The 27256-nt window shown below is 40.2% G+C and overlaps 1 protein-coding gene across 4 annotated transcripts in view; it reads left to right on the top strand.

The window, feature by feature from the left end:
* The window catches only part of GLRA2 (glycine receptor, alpha 2), a 280136-nt gene that overhangs the window by 44044 nt on the left and 208836 nt on the right, over window positions 1–27256 (top strand). For 3 of the 4 annotated variants that reach the window (XM_006892381.1, XM_006892382.1, XM_006892384.1), the window contains one exon: window positions 20308–20375. In XM_006892381.1, the coding sequence (XP_006892443.1) occupies window positions 20308–20375 (68 nt within the window). Of the gene's footprint in view, window positions 1–20307; window positions 20376–20470; window positions 20539–27256 lie in introns of all 4 variants that reach the window. The other variant, XM_006892383.1, reaches the window with a different exon arrangement.

Genomic DNA, 27256 nt, shown 5'->3' on the forward strand with positions numbered 1-27256 from the left:
CGAGCTGCCTTTTGGAATCTTCCGTTCAGCTCTTTAGTATCTTGGACAACTTCTAGAAGTGCTAAAAGAGGCCGTGGCACCAGGGATATCACTGTTAATGTCAGACTGATCTTGGCTGAAAGCAGAGAATACCAAAAGAATGTCTATTTGTGCTTTATTTACTACACAAAGGCATTTGACTCTGTGGACCATACAAAATTATGGCTAACATTGAGAAGAATGTTTAATTATGCTCATATGAAACCAAGAAGCTGTTGTCCTAACAGAGCAAAGGAACACTGCATGATATAAAATCAGGAAAGGTGTGTGTCACAGTTGTATCTTTTCTCCATACCTACTCAATCTATATGCTGAGCATATTTTCAAGAGGTGGACTCTATGAAGAAGAATGTGGTATCACGATTGGAGAAATGCTTAACAATGTACGTTATGAAAGTGAGGAAGCTTTGATATGTTTTCTGTAGAAGACAAAAGACAACAGCATTCAATATAGATTGATTCCCAAAATCAAGAAGAGAAAAATCCTTACCAATGGACCAATAAAGCAACATCATGATAGATGGAAAAAAGATTGAAATTACCAATGATTTAATCTTACTTGGATTTTATCTTTCTTGGATCTTCAGTCAACACTCCTGGAACCAGCAGTAAAGAGGCATATTGCTTTGACCAAGTCCTCTGCAATGGATCTCTCCATATTCTTGAAGAGTAATGATCCAGTTTAAAGACTAAGGAATGCCTGATTCAGGCTATGGTCTTTCCCATCACTTGCTATGCATCTGAGAACTGGACAATGAATAAGGAAGATAACGAAGAAGAACTGTTCCCTTTGAGATGTGGCATTGGAGAAGAGTACTGAATATCCCATGCATTGGCAAAAGAACAAAGAAATACATCTTGGAGAAAATGCAACCAAAATTCTGCTTGGAGGCAAAAGTGAGCTTGGAGGGCTATGAGATTCTTTGGAGTGTTTTTCCTAAGAATCTGGTTAGTATTCAACTTTGCATTCTTACATTATAGCACATTAATAATCTCCCATAGATTTCTGATAGGTAATAAGCAAAACTGACTTGTCTCCCATATTCTAAGAGCTTTCTGCTTGTAATGTTTGAACCTAGCTTGTAGATTTGCATAGGGGGCAACTGTAGAATGGAGAAGGTATACAGGGACTATTATGTTCTTTGTGTGGTACATGTTTTGTCAATTTGTCTCTGAATAATGGTATTCTGTAGTCATTTCATTTTGCCCCATCTTTCAGTACAAATTTGTAATATATTTAAACACATTTTAGAAAATGCTGACTACATCATACCAAAAGTATGCCACCTTCCATCTGGCATTTTATCTGGTCTTACAGTCTACTTCCTGATGCAGTTTAATATTGGGACTTTGGGAATGTGCTTTCTTCATAATCTCAGTGATTTGGCATATTAGGAAAAGTCTCTAAGTTTAAACCTGAAGTCTGCTGTTCAATTCTCTATTTGATTATTTTCCAATATCTATCAAGATCCCTAGGCTTTGAAGCCTGCTACCTGGACTAAAATTCTTTCAGAACTAAGGAAATTGCTCTCTGAAATAACATGCTTGGTCTTTTCGTAAGGAGACTAAGTGGTTACTTCTTATTATAAAGTCAAGTTGTACTCTGTTCAAAAATCTCAAGCTCATTACTGTAGTCAGGACTGACTCACTGCTGACCCTCCAACAGGTTTTTGGAAGCGGTGGACCACAGATCATTTAGAAGTCAAGATCTATGAGCTCTGGTGGCCTAGTGGCAGGAAACTGCACTGCAATCCCAAAGGTGCACGGTTCAAATCCACCAGATGCTCTGCTGAAGGAGGAACAATTGCCTCCTGTACCAGTCAGATCCAATTTGACGGTACACACACATTAAAAAAAAAAAAAAAAAGATCTAGGAGGTCAAAATTCTGACACAGGGTTTATTTTTTTCCTATCACTTATTGTACTCTGTTAGCAAGATACAAATTAATAATGAGGTATTTGGGACCAACACTTATGCTATACCTAATTGATAGATACTTTGAAAACTTGCAAAAGCAGTGCTGGCTAACCCCCATCTTCTAGCAATTCATTGTTCTGCTAAGCAAATAAAATAGCATGGAAAACGGGTATGAGTAATGTCAGCCAACTCCTGTTAAATATGTAGCTTAGTATGAAATTGTGCTTCTGTAGACCAGAAGTTCTGAGTAGGAGCTGATGATGACTGAAGTATAAGAGGTGGAAGTTAAGTGAGAACTTGAAGTATGGGTAGGGTTTACCAAGACAGTGTGTACTTCAAGATGTGCTGGGTAACCTGTACGTGTGCTACATACACAATTTCATTTATATGCCCACAAACAATAAGTACTAAAGTTTGCAAGTGCCTTTTTCAAGATCCAGAAACAGGGGTCTACAAACCCCACAGCTGGCACAGCTCCCTTCCCCTCCCCCACTCCACTCTGCAATGCATCTCTTATTCTAGATTGTTGTCTATCACTTAAAACGTCTCTTACAAAAGATGGAAAATCTCCTCCCATGTGATTTAACTGCCTCCGAAAACCCGCCAGAAGGTCAGCTATGGGTCTACTCTTTATAAAATAAAGCCATTATCTTCCTTCTCCCTCTCTTCTTTCATGAAGAAACGCTTCACTTTTCTTACTAAAAATCGCTCTTCTCTTTTCCCTTTCTCATGTCTAATTTGTTGCCTTCTCTGTTTTGATCCCTATCAACATTCATTTTTTTTCTTTTTAAATTTTTTTGTATAGTCCTGGTGTGTCCACTTGCCATACAGAGGTAAATTGTGGTTGCTGTGAAGCTGAACACTGTGACACTGTGTGTCAAATGTGATGATGGTTACCCATGATGGACAGTGTTTGGTGGAGATTCCCAATTAAAACAAGCTTGGAAGCAGGAGTGGCATCCACTTCCAAAACAGCTTCCCTCCGGAAACCCTATGAACCTGGAGAAAGGATGAAAGTCACACAAGTGTCAACGACTTTCGTTCATAGGGTCGCTAAGAGTCGTCTATGACTCGACAGCACTTAACCACAGCAACAACTGATTTATTTATAAAGTTTGAACACATTGTTTTTCAAAAAGATTCTTCCCATTTCCTTCACTCCGCTCACCAAATTGTGAACCCTATGATTAACACCCTACCGCCCCCATCCTCATCCTCTATTTCCACCCTCCCCACCACCACCTTGGGTCCTCATACTCATTCTAAAATAATGGTTTTATACAATATTTATCCTTGTGGGACTGAATTAGTTCACTCAGCATAATGCTCTCCAGTCCCTCCCAAGTTAGGTAAGAATTTACAAAATCATTGTTCCTGCGTGCTGCATAGTATCCCACTGAATGAATGTATCACAACTTTTCAATCTGTTCATTGTTGGACATCTGGGCTGTTTCCATGTTTTTGAGATGGTGAATAATGCTGCTATAAACATTGCTGTACGTTTGAGCCTCAGTCCTCATTTTCTTAGGGTATATTCCAAGGAATGGAATAGCTGAGTCATATGGAATTTCTATGTTCATCTAGCAACATTCTTATGACTATATCATATTGTAGTCTATCATGCCTTTTTGCCATGATAGATTAGGAGTTCCTGGTATGCAAAAGCTTTGTACATTTGAATATTCCCAAAACCTTAGAAAATACCACTCTTTAGTGTCCTATCTACCCACTCACCCCTGCTGAGCTCCTACCACTTTAGTGTAAAAACAGACAGAATAGCACTTGTTAGTCTTTTTTTAAAAATTATTTTAAATTAATTTGAATGAAAGTTTACAGAGATTTTGGATTTCCATTCATTCAATGTTGCCCTTTTTTTCCTGCCCACACCTCCGCTTCAGTTCATTCTTCTTTTTGAAAAGTAAAAAGAAAAAAATTCTTTCACTGTTTTACAATTCCTCCCCCCAAGTCCACTCCACTATGCTACCTATGTTCTAGACTCCTGTCATGACAATAATACCTAACCATATATCCCTTTTAAACAGTTCTCTCCCTCATCTGTTTCAATGCAGTATACATTATATATCCCATCTTTCTCAGTCTCCCTCAAACTCCTATGTTAGTCCTCTTTTATAACAGTGGCATTATGCTGTATTTGTCTTTTTGTGACTGAGATATTTCACCCAACATAATGTCCTCGAGGGTCACCCATTTTGTGGAATATTTCATGAGTTCCTTGTTTTTCAGTGCTGCATAGTATTCCATTGCGAGAATACACCAGAGCTTCTCTATCCATGTGTTTGTTGATGGGTACTTGGATTGTTTCCAACTCCTTGCTATTGTGAACAAAGCCACAATAAACATGGGTGTGCATATATCTTCTTGGATGTCAGTTATGGTCTCTTTGGGATATATTCCCAATAGTGGAATTGCTGTGTCAAATGGTATTTCTATTTGCAACTTTTTGAGAAAGCGCCATACTGCCTTCCATAGTGGTTGCACCATTTTACACTCCCACCAACAGTGAATAAGGGTTCCAGTTTCTCCACAACTTTGATAGCATCTGTTGTTGGCTGTTCTGTTAAATTTTGCTATTCTTACTGAGGTAACATGATATCTCATATTTGTATTTATTTACATCTCTCTTAGAGCTAGGAATTTTGAACATTTCTAGTCTTTGGTTAAGGACTATCTCTGAGCCAAACCATGTGGCTTACTCAATGACAGAGCAGAAGTGAGGAAAAACCCTTCAGAAAAATCTTTAACCAATGAATCTTGTGTACTGTTGAGTGGGAACCTATCTATAGCTGACCCTCCAGTGGGTTTCCAGAGGCAGGAAGTCACACAAGAGGAGATTACCTCCTCTCCTGTGAAGCAACTGGTGGATTCAAAACCATATTCCTTTGGGATCACAGTGCAGATTCTTACCACTAGGCCACCAGAGTGGTAGGAGTTAATACTTAGCTCTCCATCCTTTGAGAAGAGCTCCAGGTTTGCTCATAGGATAATGTTTCAGTTATCACCAGAGGATAAGAGATTTGCTAAACCAACCTTTTCTTGACTGTCTTGTCTTTTTATTTATTGATTTATTTTTCATTTCAATGAACATCTACAGAGATTTTGGAATTCCATTCATTCATTGTTGCACCCTTCTCTCTGCCCAACCCCCTCCCCACCACCTCCCCTGTTTGCTCCTCTCCTTGAAAAGCAAAAGAAAAACTCCCTCATTGGTACAAAATCCCCCCCCGCACGTCCCCCAACCACACCCCCAACCCCGAATATAATCCACTCTGCAACCCTCACTCCATACTCCTACGATAAACATAATGCCCTAAAATATATAACACTTTCAAACTATTCTCTCCTTCATAGACTTCAATGCCATAAACATATTTCATCCAGTTTTTCTCAGTCTTACCCCCACCCCAATGCCAGCCTCATTCTACAACAGTGGCACCATATAGCATTTGTCCCTTTGTGACTGAGATACCTCACTCAGCATAATGTCCTCCAGGGTCACCCATTTTGAATAATATTGCATGAGTCCCTTGTTTTTCAATGCAGCATAATATTCCATTGTGCGAATAGACCACAGCTTCTCTACCCATTCATTTGTTGATGGGCATTTAGGTTGTTTCCAACTCCTTGCTATTGTGAACAAAGCCGCAATAAACATGGGTATGCATATAACTACTTGGATGTCATTTATGGTCTCTTTAGGGTATATTCCCAGTAGTGGAATTGCTGGGTCAAATGCTATCTCTATTTGCAACTTTTTGAGAAAGCGCCACATGACTGTCTTGTCTTTTGTTGACTTGATTGATTGTCCCTGCCCTATCTTACCCTCACTTTTGAACAAGTGTATCATTCACCTCCCCATTACACTACTGAGTCCTTGCCTCAAAGGGAACCTAAACTAAAAATGTGCTCAATACACAGCAGGAATCCAATCAGTCAGTGTCCTTTTAATCAAACTGAATTCTAAAGATGCCTAGTGTAGCCTGAGACAGAGACGAGCATGGCTACAGTAATGCAAGGGGACTGTCACTGGAGTCTGCGTACATGTAAATGCAATAAGCACCATGATTTCAGGGTTTCCCTCTGCAGGAAGCAGCTGTCCTAGTTGTTAGTAGGGAAGAGTGCATGTCAGGAACTCTGGCTTCTATTTATAGAACTCTTTGCTGACATAGAAAACCTCTGTTTCCTAACAGTACAATGGTGACCTTCCTACCCTCAGAGAAATGGTGCAGAATGCCTAATGAGGACGCAAATCCCCATTTGTGGAAGACATAGAGGAACAGAGAAGGGAAACAAGCACGGAGATACTGTTTGTTGGCAGACATGGTGCTCTAAGATCCCTTTTGACAGCTAAATAGAATGTACTGGGCTGCCCAGGAGTGCAGTGTCTTAAAAAGGATTTCGGTCTTCAAGCTTCTCCAAGTCAGAGACTTCTAAAGGACATTCATTGCTCTTTTTTTGAAAACCTCACATCAAAAGATAATTTTCACAGAGAGTAGTAGATCATGACTCTCACACAGATAGTAAATGAACACGTGTTAGACATTTTATTTAACTCATTAAATAAAGTCATTATCAGTGAGAGAGGCAGATGGATGATTTAACTGGTTCAAAAGAGAATCCAAGCAAAGGAACAAATTCAGAGGTCAGGGATGTTAAAATGCATGTGCAAATGGAGGCAAGCCAGCTTCTTCCAAGGTAGGGGAGGGAAGTCAACTGAACTTCTACAGGACAAGACAGGACAGAATTTGCATGTCTATAAGGGAGATGTTTTGTATTGCTCTCAGCTGTACCAGTTACAGAGCAGGAAAATAGCTCCCACTGACACATAGTTCAAATCAACTGAAGGATGTGCTCCAGATAATACCCAGTCTTCCACTCAAGTACAATTCTTCTTTATGTGCATAATTGTGAGATTTAATGATGTAATCCTTCTCTGGTACAGAAAGGATTTGGGGTGGGGTGGCTGTGTTTTCCCCTAGAGTGTATTTATGCTTTTAAAACCCAGGTCTTTTTCTCTAACTCTGTAAGTGGTAATCAGAGTAATAAAATGCAACAGAGAGATTGTGTGTGCTTAAGAAAAGTTCATCTGATCGTTAACTAAATGGAAAAGCTCAAGGTTTAGGTAGAAGAACCTTTTGCTAAGAAAAGGTGAGGGTAAAAGAAAAGAACCAGCTGGTATTTTACACTCATTTTCTCATTCCATCGCCTCAAGGAACAGGATAGTTAGAGGAAGGTTAGTTATTATCTTTTTCTAGACGAGGAATTGGAACTCGGGGTGATTAAGTAACTTACACAGGGGTGGACAAGATAGTAGAGCCAGGATCTTAACCCAGCCCTGTTGGCAGCAAAGTTTGTGATATTTTACCCCATTACATCACACTGCACTGATGAGGGAAGGAGCGCAGCAGTCAAGAAATTTGCAGTCCCTCGCTTTGAGCCATGCAGGCCAGCAGTGGTTTCAAATGAACACATTGCAATGCCGACTGTCATGTTTCTGTCAAGATCCTCTCATCTGTTGAGTGCTATGCAGAAACAACAAACAGAATTCACTGTTTTCTCAAGCTGAGATGAAACAAATGATTTAAATGACCCAGAAAACGCTGGACTGCTCTTTGAAGCTGAAAAGATGGAGGCCGAGTGATGGAGTTAAAATGCCTCATGTTGAAAGTTGAGATGAGATGGAAAAGCCAATTTTGCGGGATTCCATTGGCACTTCTTTCTTTACACAGAGAAAGAAGGCTTAAGTTCTGATAAACAGCATTCACTGAGCATTTGCTGAATGTCTACTACGTGATGAGTACAACACTAAGTGCCAAGGGGTGCAGAGTCAGATCCAAACCATGCCCTGCCTGGAGCATACTAGGGAAGATTAGACACACTATGAAAAATCAACAACACAGCGTGTTAAGGGCTATGGAGTTACGGCATTTCCAAGAAGATAGTCAAGAGGCAGAGAATAAAGGAGATATTCATAGTGTAGGTATCATTTCAACTATGCCTTGAAAGATGGGATTTGAACATGGAAATGAGTGTACGGATCACATCCACTAATTCCATTATTATAACTCCCAACATAGCAAAGTGGCTTTACAAAAATTATTAATGAGTGGCCTAGTGGCAAGAAGTTGCACTGTAATCCCAGAGGTGCACAGTTCGAATCCACCAGATTCTCTGCTGGAGAAGGAGGGACAATCTCCTCTGGTACCAGTCAGATCCGATTTGATGGTACACACACTTAAAAAAAAATTAATGAAAAAAGAAAATCTATTTTCGATTTGTTAGGACCTAACAGGTTGATGGACTTGCTATTCATTTTGCAAAATAGTGGACAATTCAATTAGCATGACAGAAAACCCATTGGCATCAAGTCAGCTCTGCCTCGTAACAGCCCTGGGGCCCAGATGAGGACTGTCCCGTGTAGGACTGCTGAAGCTGTAAATTTTAAGAGAAGCAGACAGCCTCATCTTTCTCCCATCAAGCGGCTGGGTTCAGACCACTGATGTTTGGTTAGCAACTGGATGCTTTAATCTCTGAGCCACGAGAAGTGCTTAAGTCAGAAAACTTCTTTAATTCTGTTTCGAATTTATTATTAGCACTTTCTAAGTGGATGGTGAAGAGATTGAGATTGTACACAGCTTTAGTTTGCTTGGCTATGTAGTCAACAGTCTTGGCACCAGCAGCCAGGAAATTAAAAGGCGCATTGCCATGGGAAAGTCTGCTGTTAGGGACCTCTCCAAAGTACTGAAGAGCAATGGTGTCTCTCTGGAGACTAAGGTGCATCTGATACAGGCCATGGTCTTCGCAATCACTTGTTATGCATCAGACAGCTGGACAATGACCAAGGAGGATAGAAGGAGAATTGATGCCTTTGAGCTGTGGTGCTGGAGAAGAGCATTGAGAATACCATGGACTGCTAGGAAAACAAACAGATTTGTCCTGGAAAGGGTTAAACCGGGTGGCTCCTTGGAGGCAAGGATTCTGAGGCTCCGTCTAACATACTTTGGACATGTTGTGAGGAGAGACCGGTCCTTGGAGAGGGACATCATGCTTGGGAGGGTGGAGGGACAGCGCAGGAGAGGAAGGCCCTCTATGAGGTGGATTGATTCAGTGACTGGGATAATTGAGATGGGAGTGTCGGAGACAGTGAGATTGGCACAGGACAGAGCGGAGTTTAGGGCTGTTGTACATAGGGTCGCTATGAGTCGCAAGCAACTCGACAGCACATAACAACAAACAACAACAAGGTAAAAGGAAATGGAGGCCCAAGCCTCTTAATATTAAAACAAACTCCAACTGGAATTTGAATTTGTCATCTTCTAAGGGGAAGCTTCACTAACCTGAAGGCACATGGTTCGAACCCACCAGTTGTTTCAGGGGAGAAAGATGGACAATAAGCTTCCGTGTGATTAATTGTCCATGAAAATCCACTGGAGGGTCAACTACAGGTTGTTTCCAAGTAAAGGGTACAGAAAGCAAAGGTTAAGTAGAAGCTCTGGTGGCTTAGTGGTAAGAAGGTGTGCTTCAATCCCAAAGGCACGCTGTTCAAATCCACCAGATGCTTGATGGGAGGATGGGCAGTCTCTATGTGATTTACTGTCTCTGAAAACCTGCTGGAGAGTTGAGAGTCAGTTCTGACTTAACAGCACACAACAACAAGGTTTAAGTGGCTTTATTAACTTCCCCAATGACAAGATAGTCAGAGTCCCATGTTCTCTGACAATTCTCCACATTAACATTTTATTTCTGTATAAGACAGATAAACCCTTAGAAATTATTTCCAATAGGACATGGGCCCTGTCACCACAAGCAAAGCACCCTGAATCTCCCAGAACATAAACTGCTCACTTAAGGTCACTCTGATTTTACACTGAACAAAAAAACAGCCGTTCACTTATATTTGAAAGAGGCTGAGCAAAAATGCCCTCTTCGTGATGCTTGGCTGGATCCACACTTTTTGTCTAATCTGACATTTCTTGCAGAATGACTCACGGCTTTCCAGTAAATTGTGTCTGATTTGTACTAAATGCCTGATTTTCTTATCTTTAGCCCCATAACGCACCATTCAGTTGTCACTGGTGATTAGCAGAAAACCAAGTAAATGCCAGGCATTCAATAGTTATCTGTTGAATTAATGAGTGATTGAAGACGGAAGATGACAATGCTCAAAATTCAGCAGTGCCTGTAAAGAGGGGCCAGATTTCATTTCCTGGTGAGGAAATGCAACAAATGAATCTAAGTTCCATGATACTGCTACATTTTCACCCAAAGTATACCTAAATAGTAATAAATAAATTCTTGCAAATATAAACATCTGAGAGTAACTTCTAACAGGTAAATCATATGAACATGACTGAGGGATATTTGAATATGAGAGTGGCTTTGGTTGAAACAGAAGAATCTAAAGCTGATTTCCTTATTACAGAAATGTGATCCTTGTTGAATAACCTTTGCACTCACCTTGCTATTCCTGTAGTTCCCCCATCCAAAAACAGTTAGTAGCTCCAAACTGGGGAGACTCTTGTTAATATGTTGTTAATGGAGGTTGTTTTTATTATATAGTGGGTAGAGGCCAGTGATGCTGCCAAAAATCTGATAGTACATTGAACAATTACCCCACAACAAAGAATCACCCCACTCAACATGTTAATAATCTGGAAGCTGAAAAATCCCTGCTTTAAACAAAGAAAATAATTATGATTGTCCCAAACTTCCCAGGTTATGCAAGACACAAGAATGGTTATGCATAATCCCTGGCAACAAGAAAGCTGTAAACAAAGTGTCTGGGTCTTATCAAGAAGTTATATAGAGCTGAGAAAAATACCATTTTTGGAGGAAAGAAAAAAGGACGGTGGATGAGCTAAGCATCAGTAAAGACTCGCACAGAGGAAACTGGGATATCTAAGTTGTAATGCCAAGATTTCATTCCCTTCTACATTGATGATGTATTCCTACATACACATATTTTGACAATCCCATGTATTAATAATAATAGTGATACTACTATTATTACAGGGAGCTGTGGAGGCTAGAGTTTCTTTTAACAGCTACATTTTATTTAAGCAAAGAGTATGTGCCAAACTATGGTGTGTGCTTTCTATATATTAATATTAATTTTTACCACCAATGTGACGAGGGTGGTGTTGTTGTTAGGTAGCTATCAAATTCGACTCCGACTCATAGTGACCCTATGAACAGCAGATCTGCACCTTGCCCTATCCGGTGCCATCCTCGTTAGCTCTGATATACTAGAGCACAGTGTGAGAGTATACCTTATTACTATTGTTCTACAGAACTGACAAGCTTGGGGAGTAAAGACAGCACACACTGGGATTCTCTAACTTTATGTGTACTTTGATTAATATGACCCAAATTCCACATCTTCACAGGACAGTCTTGGCTTGTGCCTGGTGTTCCTGTGTATAAAAACTAATAGTGCTTTCTTTCACTCTTACACGCAAACATCCTTTAATGTGAATATGGTTGGGGCCCATGTCTTCTCTTTCAAGAGTGGGGAAATTGGTGGCATGCAAAGATAGAAGCTGGCACTCTCTGTGCTCTTTCACATGGGTCTGAGGTACAGCTTGCCCATCTGTCCCTTCACTCGTCCTTGTGGTGTGGGCACAGTTGACACCTGGTAGCCATTAATGAGCAGGGCTCACAGAAACTGCCATTTGGTTCTTGATATTTAAAGCTGCCTTAGGTGCTAATTAATTGCTTTGTCTGGTAATTTCCTCATTTCCATCAGCAGGGCTGGTCTGAAGCAAATGGTTTGCTGGACTACGCCACTAGGCTGGGGGAAGCATTACATGGCCAGCTCCTTTCTTCCTCTGACGATTTTCCCCATTGCACAGACCTAGTTGCCAGTAACCAAAGTGAAATGCGGTAGGATTGGAAAATGGCCTTGGCAAGATTTTGGACTGGGAGAACGATATAGCATACAATTCATTCTCAGTGAATTTTAAACAAGATTAAAATAGCACAGTGAGTTGGGCAATGTGGTCATCTCTAATTACGTTTATGACATGTAAAAAATGTCCATCATCATTTCTCTATTATTCCTGACTGATGCTGTTCTCAGCTGCTGTCAAGCCAACTCCTGGGTCATGGCAACCCCATGCACAGCAGTCCTTGTCATCTCATGATTAGTGGCCTATCAGATCGCTCCGGCACCCTCCCTGTGATGGCTGCATATGTGATTCAAAGGAATAGGAAAGAGATTGCCAGGCCTTTCTTCCTTGTCTGTAAACTCTGCTGTAACCTGTTCAGCATAACAGCAACAAAAAAAGCCTCCACTGACATATGAATGATAGCTGCAGTTGAGATGCACTGACTGGGAATTGAACCCAAGTCTCTAAAACAGAAGGCAAGGATTCCACTCACTACCCCTAGATTAGATGCCTCAAATCTTCCAGACAAGAAGAGCACCATTGTGGAAAGCCATGCCTTGTCCCTGCAATCTTTCCAGCCTCCAGGCCCTCTCTCTTTCATGGACATTAAAGCACCAGGAGACACAAGAAACCATGAGAGGAAGTAGTGCTTCCCTGTGTTCAGCTGTCATGGCTCTGACCCTTAACTTTATCTGCTTTATTTTCCCCCCCCCCTTTTTTTTTTCTCTTGAGCTAACAGCAAGAATCTTTCTGGTAGATGAAATCTTCTTATTCCAAAGGAGATTTCATTTCTGTAGAAACCAAGGACATATATTTATTATTCTATTCCCATCCAAGGGCCATACACTAAAGCAATTGTGGCACTTACAGGACATGTTCAATTATTTAAGTGGAATAAAATGCAAAACAAAAATGCCTTTCTTATCTATTTGTAACAACGTACTAGGGTGGGGGACACGACCCATTTTCATCTTGGAACTCAAAGATTGCCCTCTGCTCTCAAGAAGTCTTTTGCCTTAAAATGACATTGGAAAATAATGAAGGTAAAGTTAACAAATAGCAACTAGCTGACTTGCTATTACACAAGAGCCCCTATTCTTTCCTGCTGCTGATTTTTAAGTAGAAGGTACCATGAGGGTTTTTCCAAAATTATATTTATTTTTAACTTAGAAAGCTTTGGTCAACACAAGCAAAAATATAGGTACATTAACCAGCATATTTTAATACACTCCTTATAAATAAAATATAAAATTTTAGTTAGTGTGGTAGAAGGTCTTAAAAAATGGTTCCCAGTCTTGAATATGCAGGACACAGAAGGCTCTTACCACTGATGCATTCATTATGGGCCATGGCAGAGTCATTATAGCAACTACAATGACTGAGCCATATATATATTAGGAATTTATTGCCCACATTATCTGGCCTAGCCCTGCTTCCCTCATATATTGCCTGTTAGCTCTTGTAATAGCAGGGTGGGCTGGTCCTGGCTTGCTGGTTTTCACTTGGGTACACCCCAGTGCAACTGGCCATAAATGTTTCATTTCCCACAAAGTCTTTCTTTGAAATAGACTTTGTTCAGGCTACTGTGAACATCAAGCACATTGTGGACCTTATTCTCTCATGTCCATGGCCAGCCTTCATGTCCAACCATCATGGAATCTCAGGAAAGTTCTGTTGTTCTGCAACTACCAAGAGTCCACAGACCAGCTCAGCAAATTCCAGTCTGTGGCCCAAATCTAATCTAGTTCTCATTTTTGTAAATAAAGGTTTGTTAACATTCATCCATGACCCTCTGTTTAACTACTGTCTCTGGCCATGTTCACTACCAGAAGTGAGTAGTTATGACAAAGACCTGGTAGCCCTCAGAGCCCAAAACATTCATGACCCAGCCCTTTACAGAAAAATTTTTCCAACTCCTGGTCTAGGGTACTGACTTTTCAAGAATTGTTTTGTTTTGTTTTGAATCTCAGGAGTCCCATGCAGGAATGAATAATCTGTCAAATTCCATTCCAAGCAGAGTTTGGAGCTTAGATTCCCAAGTTATCTCTCTAGACTAGAAAGCCATCACACAAAGCTTTCATGTTAGCCAAATATCTAGGAAAGGCTAAACGAATCTTTGTTTTCCTTCTATTGCTTCGTCATCTCAAGCAGGGCTCTGTACTTCCCCCCACCTCTAAAAAGACTTTCTGTCTTTGGCATGAACCCAGGATTTTAACACAGCCCCGTGATGGTCTTTTAGTATTACTCATAGTTCTATTATCATCATCCAAGGCATTTGATCTTCAACAAGAATGTAAATTAATAAGTTAATGACTAATGTGGTTCAGCATTTCTAAAACTGTATCTTATAGGATGTTTCCCATCTTTGAAATGTACTTCATGAAAAAGGATGGCCCATTTGAGAAATAGCAGCAACAAAATCTACTGTGGTCCAAAACATTTATTTGGGAAATAATTGCATACATTGTTCTTTAGCTACACCATAATTCACACAGGTGCCTTAAAATCTTCAGAGAAACCTACATTAAAGTTGGCCATGGACGTTTTATTAGCAGACTACAGTTAGCATTTCAAAGACTATTCATGAAAGAATGAAACAAAGTACAAGGGATATTGATCTTAAAAGAGAGAGAGGAAAAAATAGTCCTCTGGAGGTCTCCTTACAAGGCAGACTGATTCAGCAGATTTCAGTAGGGCCTGAGATCTTTCATTTCTAAAAAGCTAAGTGGTGTGGATGCCGCTGGTCCTTGAGCTTCACTTTTGAGTATTGAGGAATATACTAGTAGAGGAAGCACCCTCTGTGATCCTGTTCCCTAAACCACAACTCATTTCCACTGAGTTGATTCCAACTCGTAGTGGTCCTACAGGGAGCTCTGGTGGCCTAGTTATAAGGAGCTGTGCTTCCATTCCAAAGGCACACGATTTGAATCCACCAGCTGCTCTGTGGAAGAAAGAGAAGCAATCTCTTCTCAAGTGATTAATCTGCCTCTGGAAGCCTACTGCAGGGTCAGCTATGAGTTGGTCCCAATTTGACAGTACACAACAATAGTAATCCTATAGGGCCGAGTGCAGCTGCTCCATAGGGTTTCCAAAGCTCTCAACATTTACAGAGCTCTGAAGGCCGAGTGGGTAAGGAGATATACTTCACACTGCCACATCTTTCAGCTGGTGAGTTTGAACCCCTGATCTTTTGGTCTGCATTCAAGTGCTTTAGCCACTATGCCATCAGAGTTCCATCTCCTGTTCTCTACTACAGCTAATTTGTTAATAGACAGGGAGTTGCTCTGCAACCCAAAGGTGGGAGGTTCAAATCTACCAGCTGTTCCACAGGAGAAAGATGAATGATCACCCTCCTCCCGTGAGATTTACAAACTCTGCAGGGTCAGCTATGAGTCAGTGCTGACTTGATAATATTGAGTTGAGATGCAAAATGAAGGTGATAGTGCATAATAACAGATACCACCATTATCTCTCCCAGGTAATAGGCTCCTACTTTTACATGGCTCCTTGACCGAGGTCTTACTCCAAAGAATCTTCTGTGAGAGAATTCTACATAGCAACAAAGGGGATTAACATGGAACGGGACTGGTCATCCTTTGTGTGGGGTGGGGGGGCAGGGTGTGGTCAGAAAGGGAAACTTCTGCCAAACACATTTAAAGCATTCCAAATCTGTTTTGTATGTCCATTTATAATTGAATTGCATACTTGATTGTGAGCCAGCCCTTTCGCTCTCATATGAATACGGCAAAAGAAGACAGGAAGAATGAGAGGGAGGGAAGGTCAGCAAGAAGAGAGACTAGATGTCTGTATCATTTATCCACCCAGTCAGATGCACATCCAACTCACTTCGAAGCAGCACTGGTTAGCCAGTAAATCAATTAGGTGAGGTTAGCGAGTGTTAAGTATTTCTGTCTACAGTTTACAGTTTAGCAAACATTCAGTGGTGATCTCATCTAAGAGCATGTCCTTGTTAATCAGAACAATAGGGTGTCCCTGGGCTAAAGTAGAGCCAAAAGCTGCCTCTGGCCATACACAAAAAGAACTCTTAAAACAGCGTGTGTGGGGGTGGGGTGGGGGGGGGAGATGCCATTCTTCAACCCAAGATTGCTGATGTGCTCAAGGAGATTCAATCATTGGGGTCAATTCTACTGGTCATTGGGCATTATACTTCTGTGACTTATAAAAAAAAAGTAGGAGAATTGACGCCTTTGAGCTGTGGTGCTGGAGAAGAGTATTGAATGTTTCATGGACTGCCAAGAAAACAAACAGATTCATCCTAGAGAGGGTTAAACCAGGCTACTCCTTTGAGGCAAGGATTCTCGGGCTTCGTCTGACATACTTTGGGCATGTTGTAAGGAGAGACAGGTCCTTGGAGAGGGACATCACGATTGGTAAGGGAGAGGGACAGCGCAGAAGGGGAAGACCTATGGGGTGGATTGATCCAGTGACTGGGGTAATCGGGATGGGTGTGTCAAGGCAATGCGATTGGCACAGGATAGAGCAGGGTTTAGGGCTGTTGTACACAGGGTCGCTGTGAGTCGCAAACGACTCGATGGCACATAACAACATATAGTTAGGCAGTTTCTGCTCCTTATGAACTCTGTGACCTTGGGGAAAATTAGCCACCTCTGTGCCTCTTCTCTGAGACAAATGTCATGACAGCATCCAATGAGGTAAGGCGTGAACAGAGGGGCTGTTTTCAGTATATGTCAGCTCCTAAGACACATGTTAATTCTTTAATTAGAACAAAAGTTGTATGGGGGTTGTTTTGCAAGGTTTTCTATCCACGAGCAAACAAATGGTGACAATGCCCAAGAATAAAGAGATCAGATGTAAAGGATCAAATCACCCCTGGAATTTACAGGCCAAAGGAAGGCAAAGCAACTGAGTGGTTCTAGTCTAAGTGTTTGGAATCAGAATGATAAGAGATGGAGTCTTGGATTTTCTAAGGAAGTCTAGCATGGTCTGCCTATTGGCTGCTAACCCTAAGACTGACAGTTTAAGTCCATCAACAGCTGTGTGGGAGAAAGATGAGCAGTCTCCTCCCATTTTGAAGGGTCCCTACAAGTCAGAATTGACTTGATGGCAGTGGGAGTGGTTTGAGGTTTGTGGCATGACCTTTCAAACAAGTTACTTAACATCTCTAATTCGAGGCTTTCTCATCTGTAAACACTTATTGGGAGGGGGTCCTCTTTGGTGTGAATTAGATATTTTTTTTAACATACTCAGCAGTACCTCAATACATGCTAGTTTGGAAATATATCTAGGGATATAGTAATATGCTCACCCTGTCCATTACTGAAAAAGTAAACAAATAAATAATAGACTGATCTAGCCTTCGAAATACTTGGGAGCCTACTGGAGAAGTGAGAAGGGCAGATAAGAGATAATGCAAGACAACCTTCATTTGAATTCTTAAATCCTGTCTGTTAAAATGTTCTTTCTCTTTTGCCTATTTTTCTCCACTTCTCACCCGCATCGTACATAACCTATCTTTCCTGCCTAGGAAAAGTTATGCAAATTTTCCGTCTTGAAGTATGTGATATAAAAGAAAATATTTCATTGTAGAGAGGGTGAAAAACCAATACACAAGCTTTGTGATTTGTTTCTCCTTTTTCTAATTGATGTCTTAGCATAGGCCATAAGGAACTACACTGTTAAAGACAGAGCCCCTCCGGTAGTTCAAATCCACCAGATGGAAGGAAAGATGGGCAGTCTCCCTCCATGCAATTTACAATCTCAGTAATCTCCTGCAGAGTCAGCTCCTACTGAACAACAATGAGTTTCACAAATTGAAAAATATATTTGTTATAGAACTGCCTGGTCAAGAAAGAGAAATTGTGTTCTTAGATATTATTCTTATTTCTTCTTCTTCTTCCTCCTCCTTCTTCTTCTTCTTTATTATTATTATTATTATTATATCATTATTAACCAAGATAAACAAACTCAAGTCAGGTAGGAAGTAACCCTGGAGGAACTCTACTTGGCAGACGTGGCAAGAAGAGCTGGGACAAGGGTTTCAGAGGAGAGGGGTGGAAAATCAGTTTGGACTCATGTGGAGCCTGTGATGCTGGGCCTGTGAATATTTTTTTAAAAAATGTCACATTCACGTGTTCACTATAAATAAACAAACAAACACACAAAAGGTTATTAGATTAAAAAGGAAAAATGTGTTTCTTTTATGAGAGCTTCTTGCTTGAGGAGTCAAATGACCTGCTTTAGCCCTGTCTTTCCTCATCAAGCACACTACACATCATGCTGGGAAAGGTTGAAGAGAGGGAGACCCTCAACCAGATGGAATGACAGTGACTGTAACAATGAACTCGAGCGTATCAGAGAATGTGAGGATGGTGCAGGGCAGAGCAGGGTTCAGATCTGTTAATAGGGTTGCTGTGAGCTGTAGTCAACTCAGCGACATCTAACAACAACAACAACATTGCACAGACACCTGGAGTTACACACACAGTGCTCAGTGCTGCCACAGCTTGTGTTTTTCCTGCCAGCCTCTGAGGGAGACCTCCAGCCAAACTCCTCGTCATTCAGATCCTGCTAGCCTGTGAGTACAGAGCCAACAGGGGTGTAGCTTTTACACAGGGAGCAAGGTAAGCGAGGGCTTCAATTGTGCTGACTTGCCAATGTACAGGGAACAGCTACACCTTTTCCACCCAATCAAAGGTCCTGCTCGAGATGTGGCTGGCATCTGCCTCTCTCCCAACATAGCCCCTTCCAGTAACATCAAAGCCTTTTTTCAAATGTATAATCCCTGACAGAGAAGGCGTGCCTAATAAGCAAGGTATGCTAGGGTTTACATGAGTTTACTTATTCCTAATCTGTTGACAATTCTGCGTATTCCCCCTTTTTTTGTTTCCATTTTTTTGGGTTTGTTTGTTATTTTTGTTAGTTTTTATTAACCATAAGAGAAAAACCAAATCAAGTAGGATAGGCAGTAATGAAGAACTTATCATGGCAGATGTTAACTTAAAATCTTGGATGTGGTTAAAAACCCATGTGAAATTGTTCACTACAGACAAGTGCAGAAGCACAAGTGGCCTGTGCTTATCTTGTTTACTGAGTAGCATGCCCCACTCACCGTGGGCTCCTAGGACTTTGACAAGGGGAGAGAGACAAAATTCCAGAGGGAGAACAGTTAGTGAACATATAGCTCATAGCAGTATATTTACACCTAAAAAGGTGTTCAAAAAAACTCCCCAGAGACAAGTATATTCCCTAGCAAAACATTAAGGCAGTCCTGAGAATGATTTTTAAACCTTGAACCTCAAACCAGAACTTTCCCCTTTGAAACTAATAAGAATGTAGCCTAATTAGTGTGTCTACTCCTGTGTGATTTATTGCCTCTGAAAACCCACTGGGAAGTCAGTTATGAATTGGTTCCAACTCAAAGGCACACAATAACGACTTTTTCAAAGGTTTAGATAGGTGGGCTCAAAGTGACAATAGCATCTCAAAAGGTTAGCCGAGAAGCTTAGGGGACAGGGACTTTAATAGCGGTCAAAGAAATTTTGAAAGGACATCAAGTACAGGTAAAACTTCAAGATGATAGAAACAAAATTGCACATGGGGAAAGTGTTTAAATTTTCTATTTTTTGCTGTACATATTCCTGCCCTCCCTCTCCCTTTCTCTCTCCTTCCCCTTCTCTTTCTCTACCCCTTCCTCTCTCCCCCGCCTCGCCCTCCCTCCCTGACACACTCGAAAATGTCAGATTTGCCTGTTTTAGAAGGGCAAACGGAAAAGGAAAAGGAGCTGAAATAGGGCTAGTCCTTGGGTCTTTGCAGAGAAAATCGGTTTCTTTCTTGGCTCCAAACACAGGTAGGATGTTAATAGCTTACCTCATACTCTGTCTTATGGAACTATCATGGATATTAAGTGACACCTGTCTGTGTTAATGTCTCAGCATAAGTTCATTTTCTTTGTTTTTGTGTTTACATACATCACGCTTCACTGAGAATCAGAGGCATTCAAGGGGTAACTTCAGAGGTGTCAAGCGAATCATAGGAGGCCCATGTGATTAAAACGTGTTACACAAAAAGTAAATGTCCTGACGCATCTACAATTTAAGATGCTACTTCATTTGACCCCATGGCCTCAGCTATCTCAGTACCATGGAGGGTGTTATCTGTTGATGTCAACAATGTCAATGCCTACAATGTTGATGAAAAAGAAAGATGCAAAAAAATTTTTGTCAGCTTAATATCCTTCAGTTTGTATTTTCCAAATCTAAAACTCTTCAGGATAAGTTATCATTGCTTAGCTGTCACCTGAAACACTAGCGGGAATTTGACCACTAACAATCTCTGGGTAAAAGTTTTCTTGGCAATCTCACCATGGTTTTCATTTTAACCACATCTCTAGCCATTTGCACAGATGTTGATGGAGCTGTATTTTTGCTTCAATGTCTATTGCAATATTCTTATTGCATTCTGCAGGTCCTCCAGTAAACGTTACTTGCAATATTTTTATCAACAGTTTTGGATCGGTCACAGAAACCACCATGGTAAGTGCTACAATGCCACTGGCAAGAGAAAAACATGACTTAATTATGCCATGAACACAACCTGTCAAATTTTCTATTTATTGTTCAACTTGCAGGGCCTCCTGTAAATGTTACCTGCAACATATTTATCAACAGCTTTGGGTCAATAGCAGAAACTACAATGGTGAGTGGGACTGAGCATTGAAGCCATCGTGTGAAGGAATGGGACGTGGGATTGAAGAGCACTGTCGTAAATTTTCGAGTCATTAACTGAATGCCAATTTCCAACACCAATCTCTTTCTGAAAAGCGATAACTTGTTCTCTTTGGCAATTTTAAAAAGTCACAAAGTCAAAACTTAAAATTCAACAATCTGCTATATAACATGCCAGAGAAATTTTGGTTAGTTTTCATCAAAATGATAAGTAAAAAAAGAGGGTGAGTAGTTAAGGATCTTTATCTCCATTTCCAGTGTCTCTCATAACACATTTTGAAGAAGAAGAAGAAGAAACGTTTGCTATCATCAGTCTTTTACATGTGATGGAAGTTAAACATAATAATGCCTCCCTAGGATGTTAATCTTAGAGTACATACCAAAAGGTTGGCTTTACTATATTACATATATACATTCATCATGATGTGATTTCTTTGGACTAGGAAGGAGTCTTGAATACACAGCAATTACATCCTTTTCTTGAGGGAAAAAATCCAAACAAACTGTTGTTGTTGTTGTTATGTGCCGTCGAGTTGTGTGTTGACTCGTATGTACAATAGTCCTAAATTCTGCTCTATCCTGTGCCAATCTTATTATCTCTGACATACCTAACCCCATTACCCCAGTTATTGACTCAATCCATCTCATCGAGGGTCTTCCTCTCTTGCACTGTCCCTCCAGTCTCCCAAGCATGACACCCCTCTCCAAGGACTAGTCTAGCCTTGCAACATGTCCAAAATATGTCAGACGAAGCTTCAGACTACGAACATAAATTTAAGTATCATAGAGCTAATCTTAGAGAATATGCTAATATGTTCCATGTAGATACAAGAAAGTCTATGAACTCACCAAGAATAAAGGTCATGGTAATGGTGCTGCTCATTTCCATGACTACGTAAAGTATATAGCCATGCTGCCGGATGAAATAAAAATATAGTGGAGCTCGATTAAGTGCTATGGTGGCTGATGTGCTCGAAACACTCAGTAAGTAAAATAATAAGCTTAATGCCCTTGAAAAGTAGCAAACAGTGCCCCTCCATTCCTAGAAATTTTCTCTTTTAGGCTGCTAGGGTTGTATTTAATGAATTACTGGCGTCCTTAATGCCAAAAAGAATTTACCTTTTACCACTCCTTTCCACTGACGAGACTGGACATAATGCAATTCCATTACCCTTTTTAATAATACCCTACGACAGCATTTTTCCAGAAATTAGACTTCCGGGGTTTTGACGGGATACAACCCATCAAGAATTTTAGCTAAATAAGATCTTTTTTATAAAGTTAGTAAATCACTCATAAGAAAAGCTAAAACATGGGAAGAGTCATCTCGCTTTGGTCTTGGCATTCAGTTTCTGTCTCTCCCCTCTAGGCTTTCTTTACTAGCAGAGGGGTCAAGCTTTCAGTAGCCCAAATCACCGTCACAGGCTTTACACGATGGCATTCAATGACAATATTTGCACGACCTAATGCTGATTGCATTAATTAGACTCCTAAGTTGCTTTGATTAAATCTCCTCATTGCACCTTACTCTCAATCAAAAATGTAAATGTGTACCTTTTAGTGTTCAATAATGCAAGCAAAAGTGAACCATTTAAGGAGATGGCAACAGAAGCTGTGGAGACCCTTGTTTTCCTCTGTCTTTAACAGCTGCTGAAGGTGTTGAATAAATGAGCTGCTTAGGTGCTTCGTGGGCCACTTATTAAGGTGTCTTTTGTCATGTTTCCAATTAGAGAATTTGGAAATTGTTGCTCAAGCGTGATACGAATGGCCTATTATTCTGTTGTGCAAGATGAGATCAAATTGCATGGTCAGAAGAGTGATATGTATTGCGCTTCTTTTCTTTTTTTTCTTAGCTTTTGATGTAATTACAAATTTCATTTGGCTTTAAAAAGAACCCCCAAACCTGCTTTCTTTCTTTAATTATGGCTTTAGTGTTAAACTAAGCAAGATCTCTTTTGAGGCTCTACCATACCTAAGTTCAACAATGAACAACACAACTTAGGGTAGGGAGTGAGAAATATTTTCAGTAAAAGACAAGGCAGTAAATAGTTAAGGAACTGAGAGGTAATCTTGGTTGCCACTACTTAATCCTGCTCTGAATGGCATGAAAACTGCCACAACAATGTAAATACAAATGAGTGTAGCTACGCCCCAATAAAACTTTATTTCTAAAAACAAATCTGGCCCACAGGCTTTAAGTTCCCAACTTCTGATCTAAGGCATTGATATTTAAATGCATGTTGTTCAGAGGTTCTTAAGAAAGGTGAAAACTGTTCTACTGTGGAAGGACCTTACTTGCTCTGGTCACAGGCTGACAGCTGTACCGAAGGTCCTGCCTGGGAGACCACCTGGCATATCTACAGATTTTCATCATAGCCCAAGCTTCCTTCATCAAAATTGGCGGGCAGAGAGGGAGCTCTTCTATGAATTTACTCACACTTCTACAAAATTGCATTCAGAAATATGGGATTTTAAAAAGGAACACAAAATCAAGTTCTTCTCCTCTGAACTTGCTTGCTGAAGAGTCAAAACATCTGATCCTCAATGTTAATGCACAATAATGCGATTTTTGAGGACCGTTATCAATGCTATTTCCTGGGAATAATGGTTTTGTTTTCTCTACATTTTTCTGGAGACAGTTTGTCCAACATCCCCTCCGAAGTTAGAGTTTTAAACATGTTGAATTCCCTCTCTTCTCTCAGGTCCTACTCCCACCCACACCAGGGATAACATTATTGAAGAATAATGGTTGAGTGTTGGGTTGGGCATTTGTTCCTAAATCAGAAGCAATGATTATCTGTTTCAAGAACTCAACATGTCTTTCTTTTGGTGCTACCCAGTCTGTGTCACTAATGGTCAATGGAGTTCTACTAACATGTTGTGATCACTGCTTATTCAAAAGCATCAGCTCACTTATACACCCAATACCTTCTCACTCCTCTGATGTGTTAATACTACAAACATGTACTAACAGGACAAGTTTTTGTTTGAGCTCCTCTAGGAAGTAATTTCATGGATCATTATGAAGATATACATTATTTGATACATTTTTGTTTATGAAAAGATACAGGGATAGGGTGACAGGTGAGCACAAACTAAGCATTTTCAGCCTAACCAAAGGCTTGGACAACTTAGTAAAGCATGCAGGAAAAGACTGAGTACTTTTTTGTTTGGTAGGGGCAGTTTACTATTTCCTCCTCCCCACCACCACCACCTTCACACTTTCTCTTTTTTTTAGCTACTGATGGCAAGAAAATTTACAGGATGGAGAGGAATCCATTTGCAACTTCCTCTTTCCTGATAGAAAAGAATTGTTTTGAAATACTAGTAAGGCCAGTGTGTTCACATGCCATCTGCATGTAGTTCTCCCCAGGGCTGGGCCATCAGAAAGCTGGTGTAGGCATGCTCAGCACACTCTTCCACAGATAGGGTTGGAAAGTGAGTGCTATGGACCTGTGGAGGCTGGACCACTATGCATCCCACAGTAGCAGAGCGTGGCCCTTTCTCATTTCAAAGATACGAGGTCAAGCTGTAAGTGTCCCACAGGTCTTCACTTAGAAAGCATCTCGAAAATATGATTCTTGCTCCCCTGAAACTCCACCTTGAAGGGTAAACCCCACATGCTCTGAAGGTTGCTGCTTCAAGGTGAAGAGTTGTTCTTGCTCTGATCTGAAAATATGTACCTCGGGAACTTGGATCAGAAGATAAACAGCCTCACTTGAGATTCATGCTATGCTATACGTAACTGTTGACCAACACTATGGGCTCCTTTTGCACCTATAGGTGCAAAAGAAATTTTAAAGGAGGGGCCAGATTATCTGAAATGGCAAGTAACCACGATTCTTATGTCTGACTTAAGGAAGAATCAAGAATCAATCACAAGCCTGGTGTTTATATTAAACTACTGTGTATGGTGACAATGATCTCTAAATTAGCAATGCAATGTTAAAACGTGAGTTCACCGTAAAGCTCCTACAATTTTGAACTCAACGCTAATGTCACACATTAAAGGCTAGCACAGACTCAAGATGATGGAAATGTTTTTGAAGTGTAGCCAGAAGGAAAATCAGAGTTCCATGTAGGCTCAGTGGGGAACAAACCGAACATGTCCTTGTCTTTGATAACTTCATAATGCAATTGGGTTGAAAAGATGCACACATATAAAAATAATAAGAGGATAATGGGAAGATTTAATAAGAGTAGGGGGAAACAGACAGGCAATCTGCATGAGGAAAAGTGAGCCTAGATAGAATTATGCTAAAAAATTCAATTTAAGGAAACTATCTTTGTGGCGTGGGAAAGCATTTGAAGTCGTCAGAGAAAGAGAAACTTTAAAAATTCCAAATTTGATATAAAGTTAATGATATGGAATATACGCCGTTACATACCTTTGGTTAAGATTCTAATGAAGATTATATGACTTGCTCAGAGCTTTTGGAAAAAAAATTAGTTCTAATTTGAATGCTTCCATATCTAATTTATTTTCCAAATAATTTATCGTAGGTAAACAAAACAATTACTTGTAGAATCAACTCCTTGAGAGAGAAGGCAATGTAAAATATACATATTCAGCCTACATTTAAGCATGTATCTCAATATTTACTTCTTTAATATTTCATTAAACCTAAAGGTAAAAGGAAAGACAAAGTGAGACTACAGAATAATGTAAGGGTTCTCCTGTGGTTTGGAATATCATGAGTGAATAAACCTCTGTGTAAATAAACAGAGATGGCACACAGATAAAATACATATGTCAAATTTCTACTCACTATTGAAAATCATAGTGGGCTGACAGAATTAGACATGGTTTGTGGGGAGGGGGTAGTGTGTTTTTGTTTGTTCTGACTATCTTGAGATCTGTCAACTCCCTTGTGTATTCTTCCAGACTCCAAGGATTGCTACTGATTTTTAAATAATTTATATAATCATAAAAAAAATAATGAATAAACTTTTGATACCTATATATATATTTATGGTGGTGATGTCGTTGTATGTCATTGAGTAGGAATTGACCCATAGCTGACCCTCCAGCGCATTTTCAGAGGCAGTAACCACAAGGGAGGAGATTCTCCCTTCTCCCTCAAAGCAGCTGGTGGATTCGAACCACATGCAGTGCAGTGCAGTGCAGATTCTTACCACTGGGCATCGACAGTATAGCTATATGCAGGAGAAGGATTAACAATCTCCTCCCATGCGATTTACTGTATCTGAAAAGCTGATTCAGGGTCAGCTATGCTTTGGTTCCAACTTGATGGTAAACAATATCACCATTACCTATATATTATATAGGTGTATATATTATATTCCGAGCTCTAGCAGCATAAGCATTACATACTGGATAACAAACAAAAATATCAGCAGTTTTCATTCACCACACACTCCTTGGGAAAAAGACAAGGCAATGTCTTCCTAGAATGAGTTACAGCCTCAGACACCTGATGGAGGTTTGCTATACATATATATATATTATAAAGAATAAATGTTTATATAATCTAAAGCTCCAAAAAGAGTCTTCAGTAATTGCTGGTATTGTGGCATAAATTATATTTTCTCCTTTAAACTCTCCACTTATCCTTGCTTACAAATAAGCATATTAATTTATTTAAAATTAACCTTTAGACATTCCACAGTTCTACTGTGATATGAGAGATTTAGTGTTCTCTTGAAAGTTGCAATATGGGAAGAATCTATGTCATTATTTTCTACTTATATAATTACATCTAGGTGGGAGGGCAATGGAAATTGGAAAAACATGGTCTGATAAACAATGTATTCGTGTAAATACACTGCAAAAAGAGAACTCATGGAAAGGACTTTATTAAAAGATGTATTTTAGATGTGGAAAATTTATAATTGAGATTATTTTCTTAAAGGTCAAGGTTTTCATGTTGTCTATCACTAATGTAGCATCCTCAAAGGTCTGTCAACACACATTTTGGGTTCTTCTAAGGGTAAAGAAAGGATTATGATGATGTTTGCTTACTCAGTTTGCTGCCCATTGCTCCTTAACTGGTTTAGTCTAGCCTTTGCCATCTTTGTATTACCTGTTGGGAGGCCCTCTAAGGTATCCCAATGATCCAAGTGACTTAACTCATTCACTTCTTTATTTCCAGGAGCCATTACTTACCCAAACACTGAGTCACTTTACCTCCAGATTTGGTTAAGAGATGGGACCTCCTTCCCTTCAACTTCTTGCTGAATGAAACAAGCACACAGAACCCTCCTAAATAATTTTGTTAAAGATAATTGGTTGTCATTCTAAGGCAATAAAAGGGAGAGGGCTCTTCAAACACTTAAGAAACTGATTCCTCCTCTCCCTGTCAGGAAGCCTTAGGAAAATCTCATAGTTGATGTACGGAGGTCAGTTTTCGACATAAACATTAATTATATGTTCTATAATCTTTCCTTTGAGTTTTCAACAACTCACTCTCCCCACTCTTTAGTCATGCTACCCTCCAAAGCTTCTAGCAAATCATGTTCTGGTCCCTTTGGGTAATTATGGAAATGAACAATGGGGAGGCCTTGGAGGTTCTGCCATTTCTTTGGTTCATTCTCTGAGGAGACCTTAAGCTAACAAGATGGGATGGACATGTGGTTGGGCTCACAAGAGTACTCTCTTGCAGAGAGCTTTGGTGGCCTAGTGGCAAGAAACTGCACTGCAATCCCAGAGGAACATGGTTCAAATTCAC

This window comes from Elephantulus edwardii, unplaced genomic scaffold, assembly GCF_000299155.1.
Source record: "Elephantulus edwardii isolate Elephantulus edwardi_28Jun2011 unplaced genomic scaffold, EleEdw1.0 scaffold00115, whole genome shotgun sequence".
NCBI classification, from domain to species: Eukaryota; Metazoa; Chordata; class Mammalia; order Macroscelidea; family Macroscelididae; genus Elephantulus; species Elephantulus edwardii.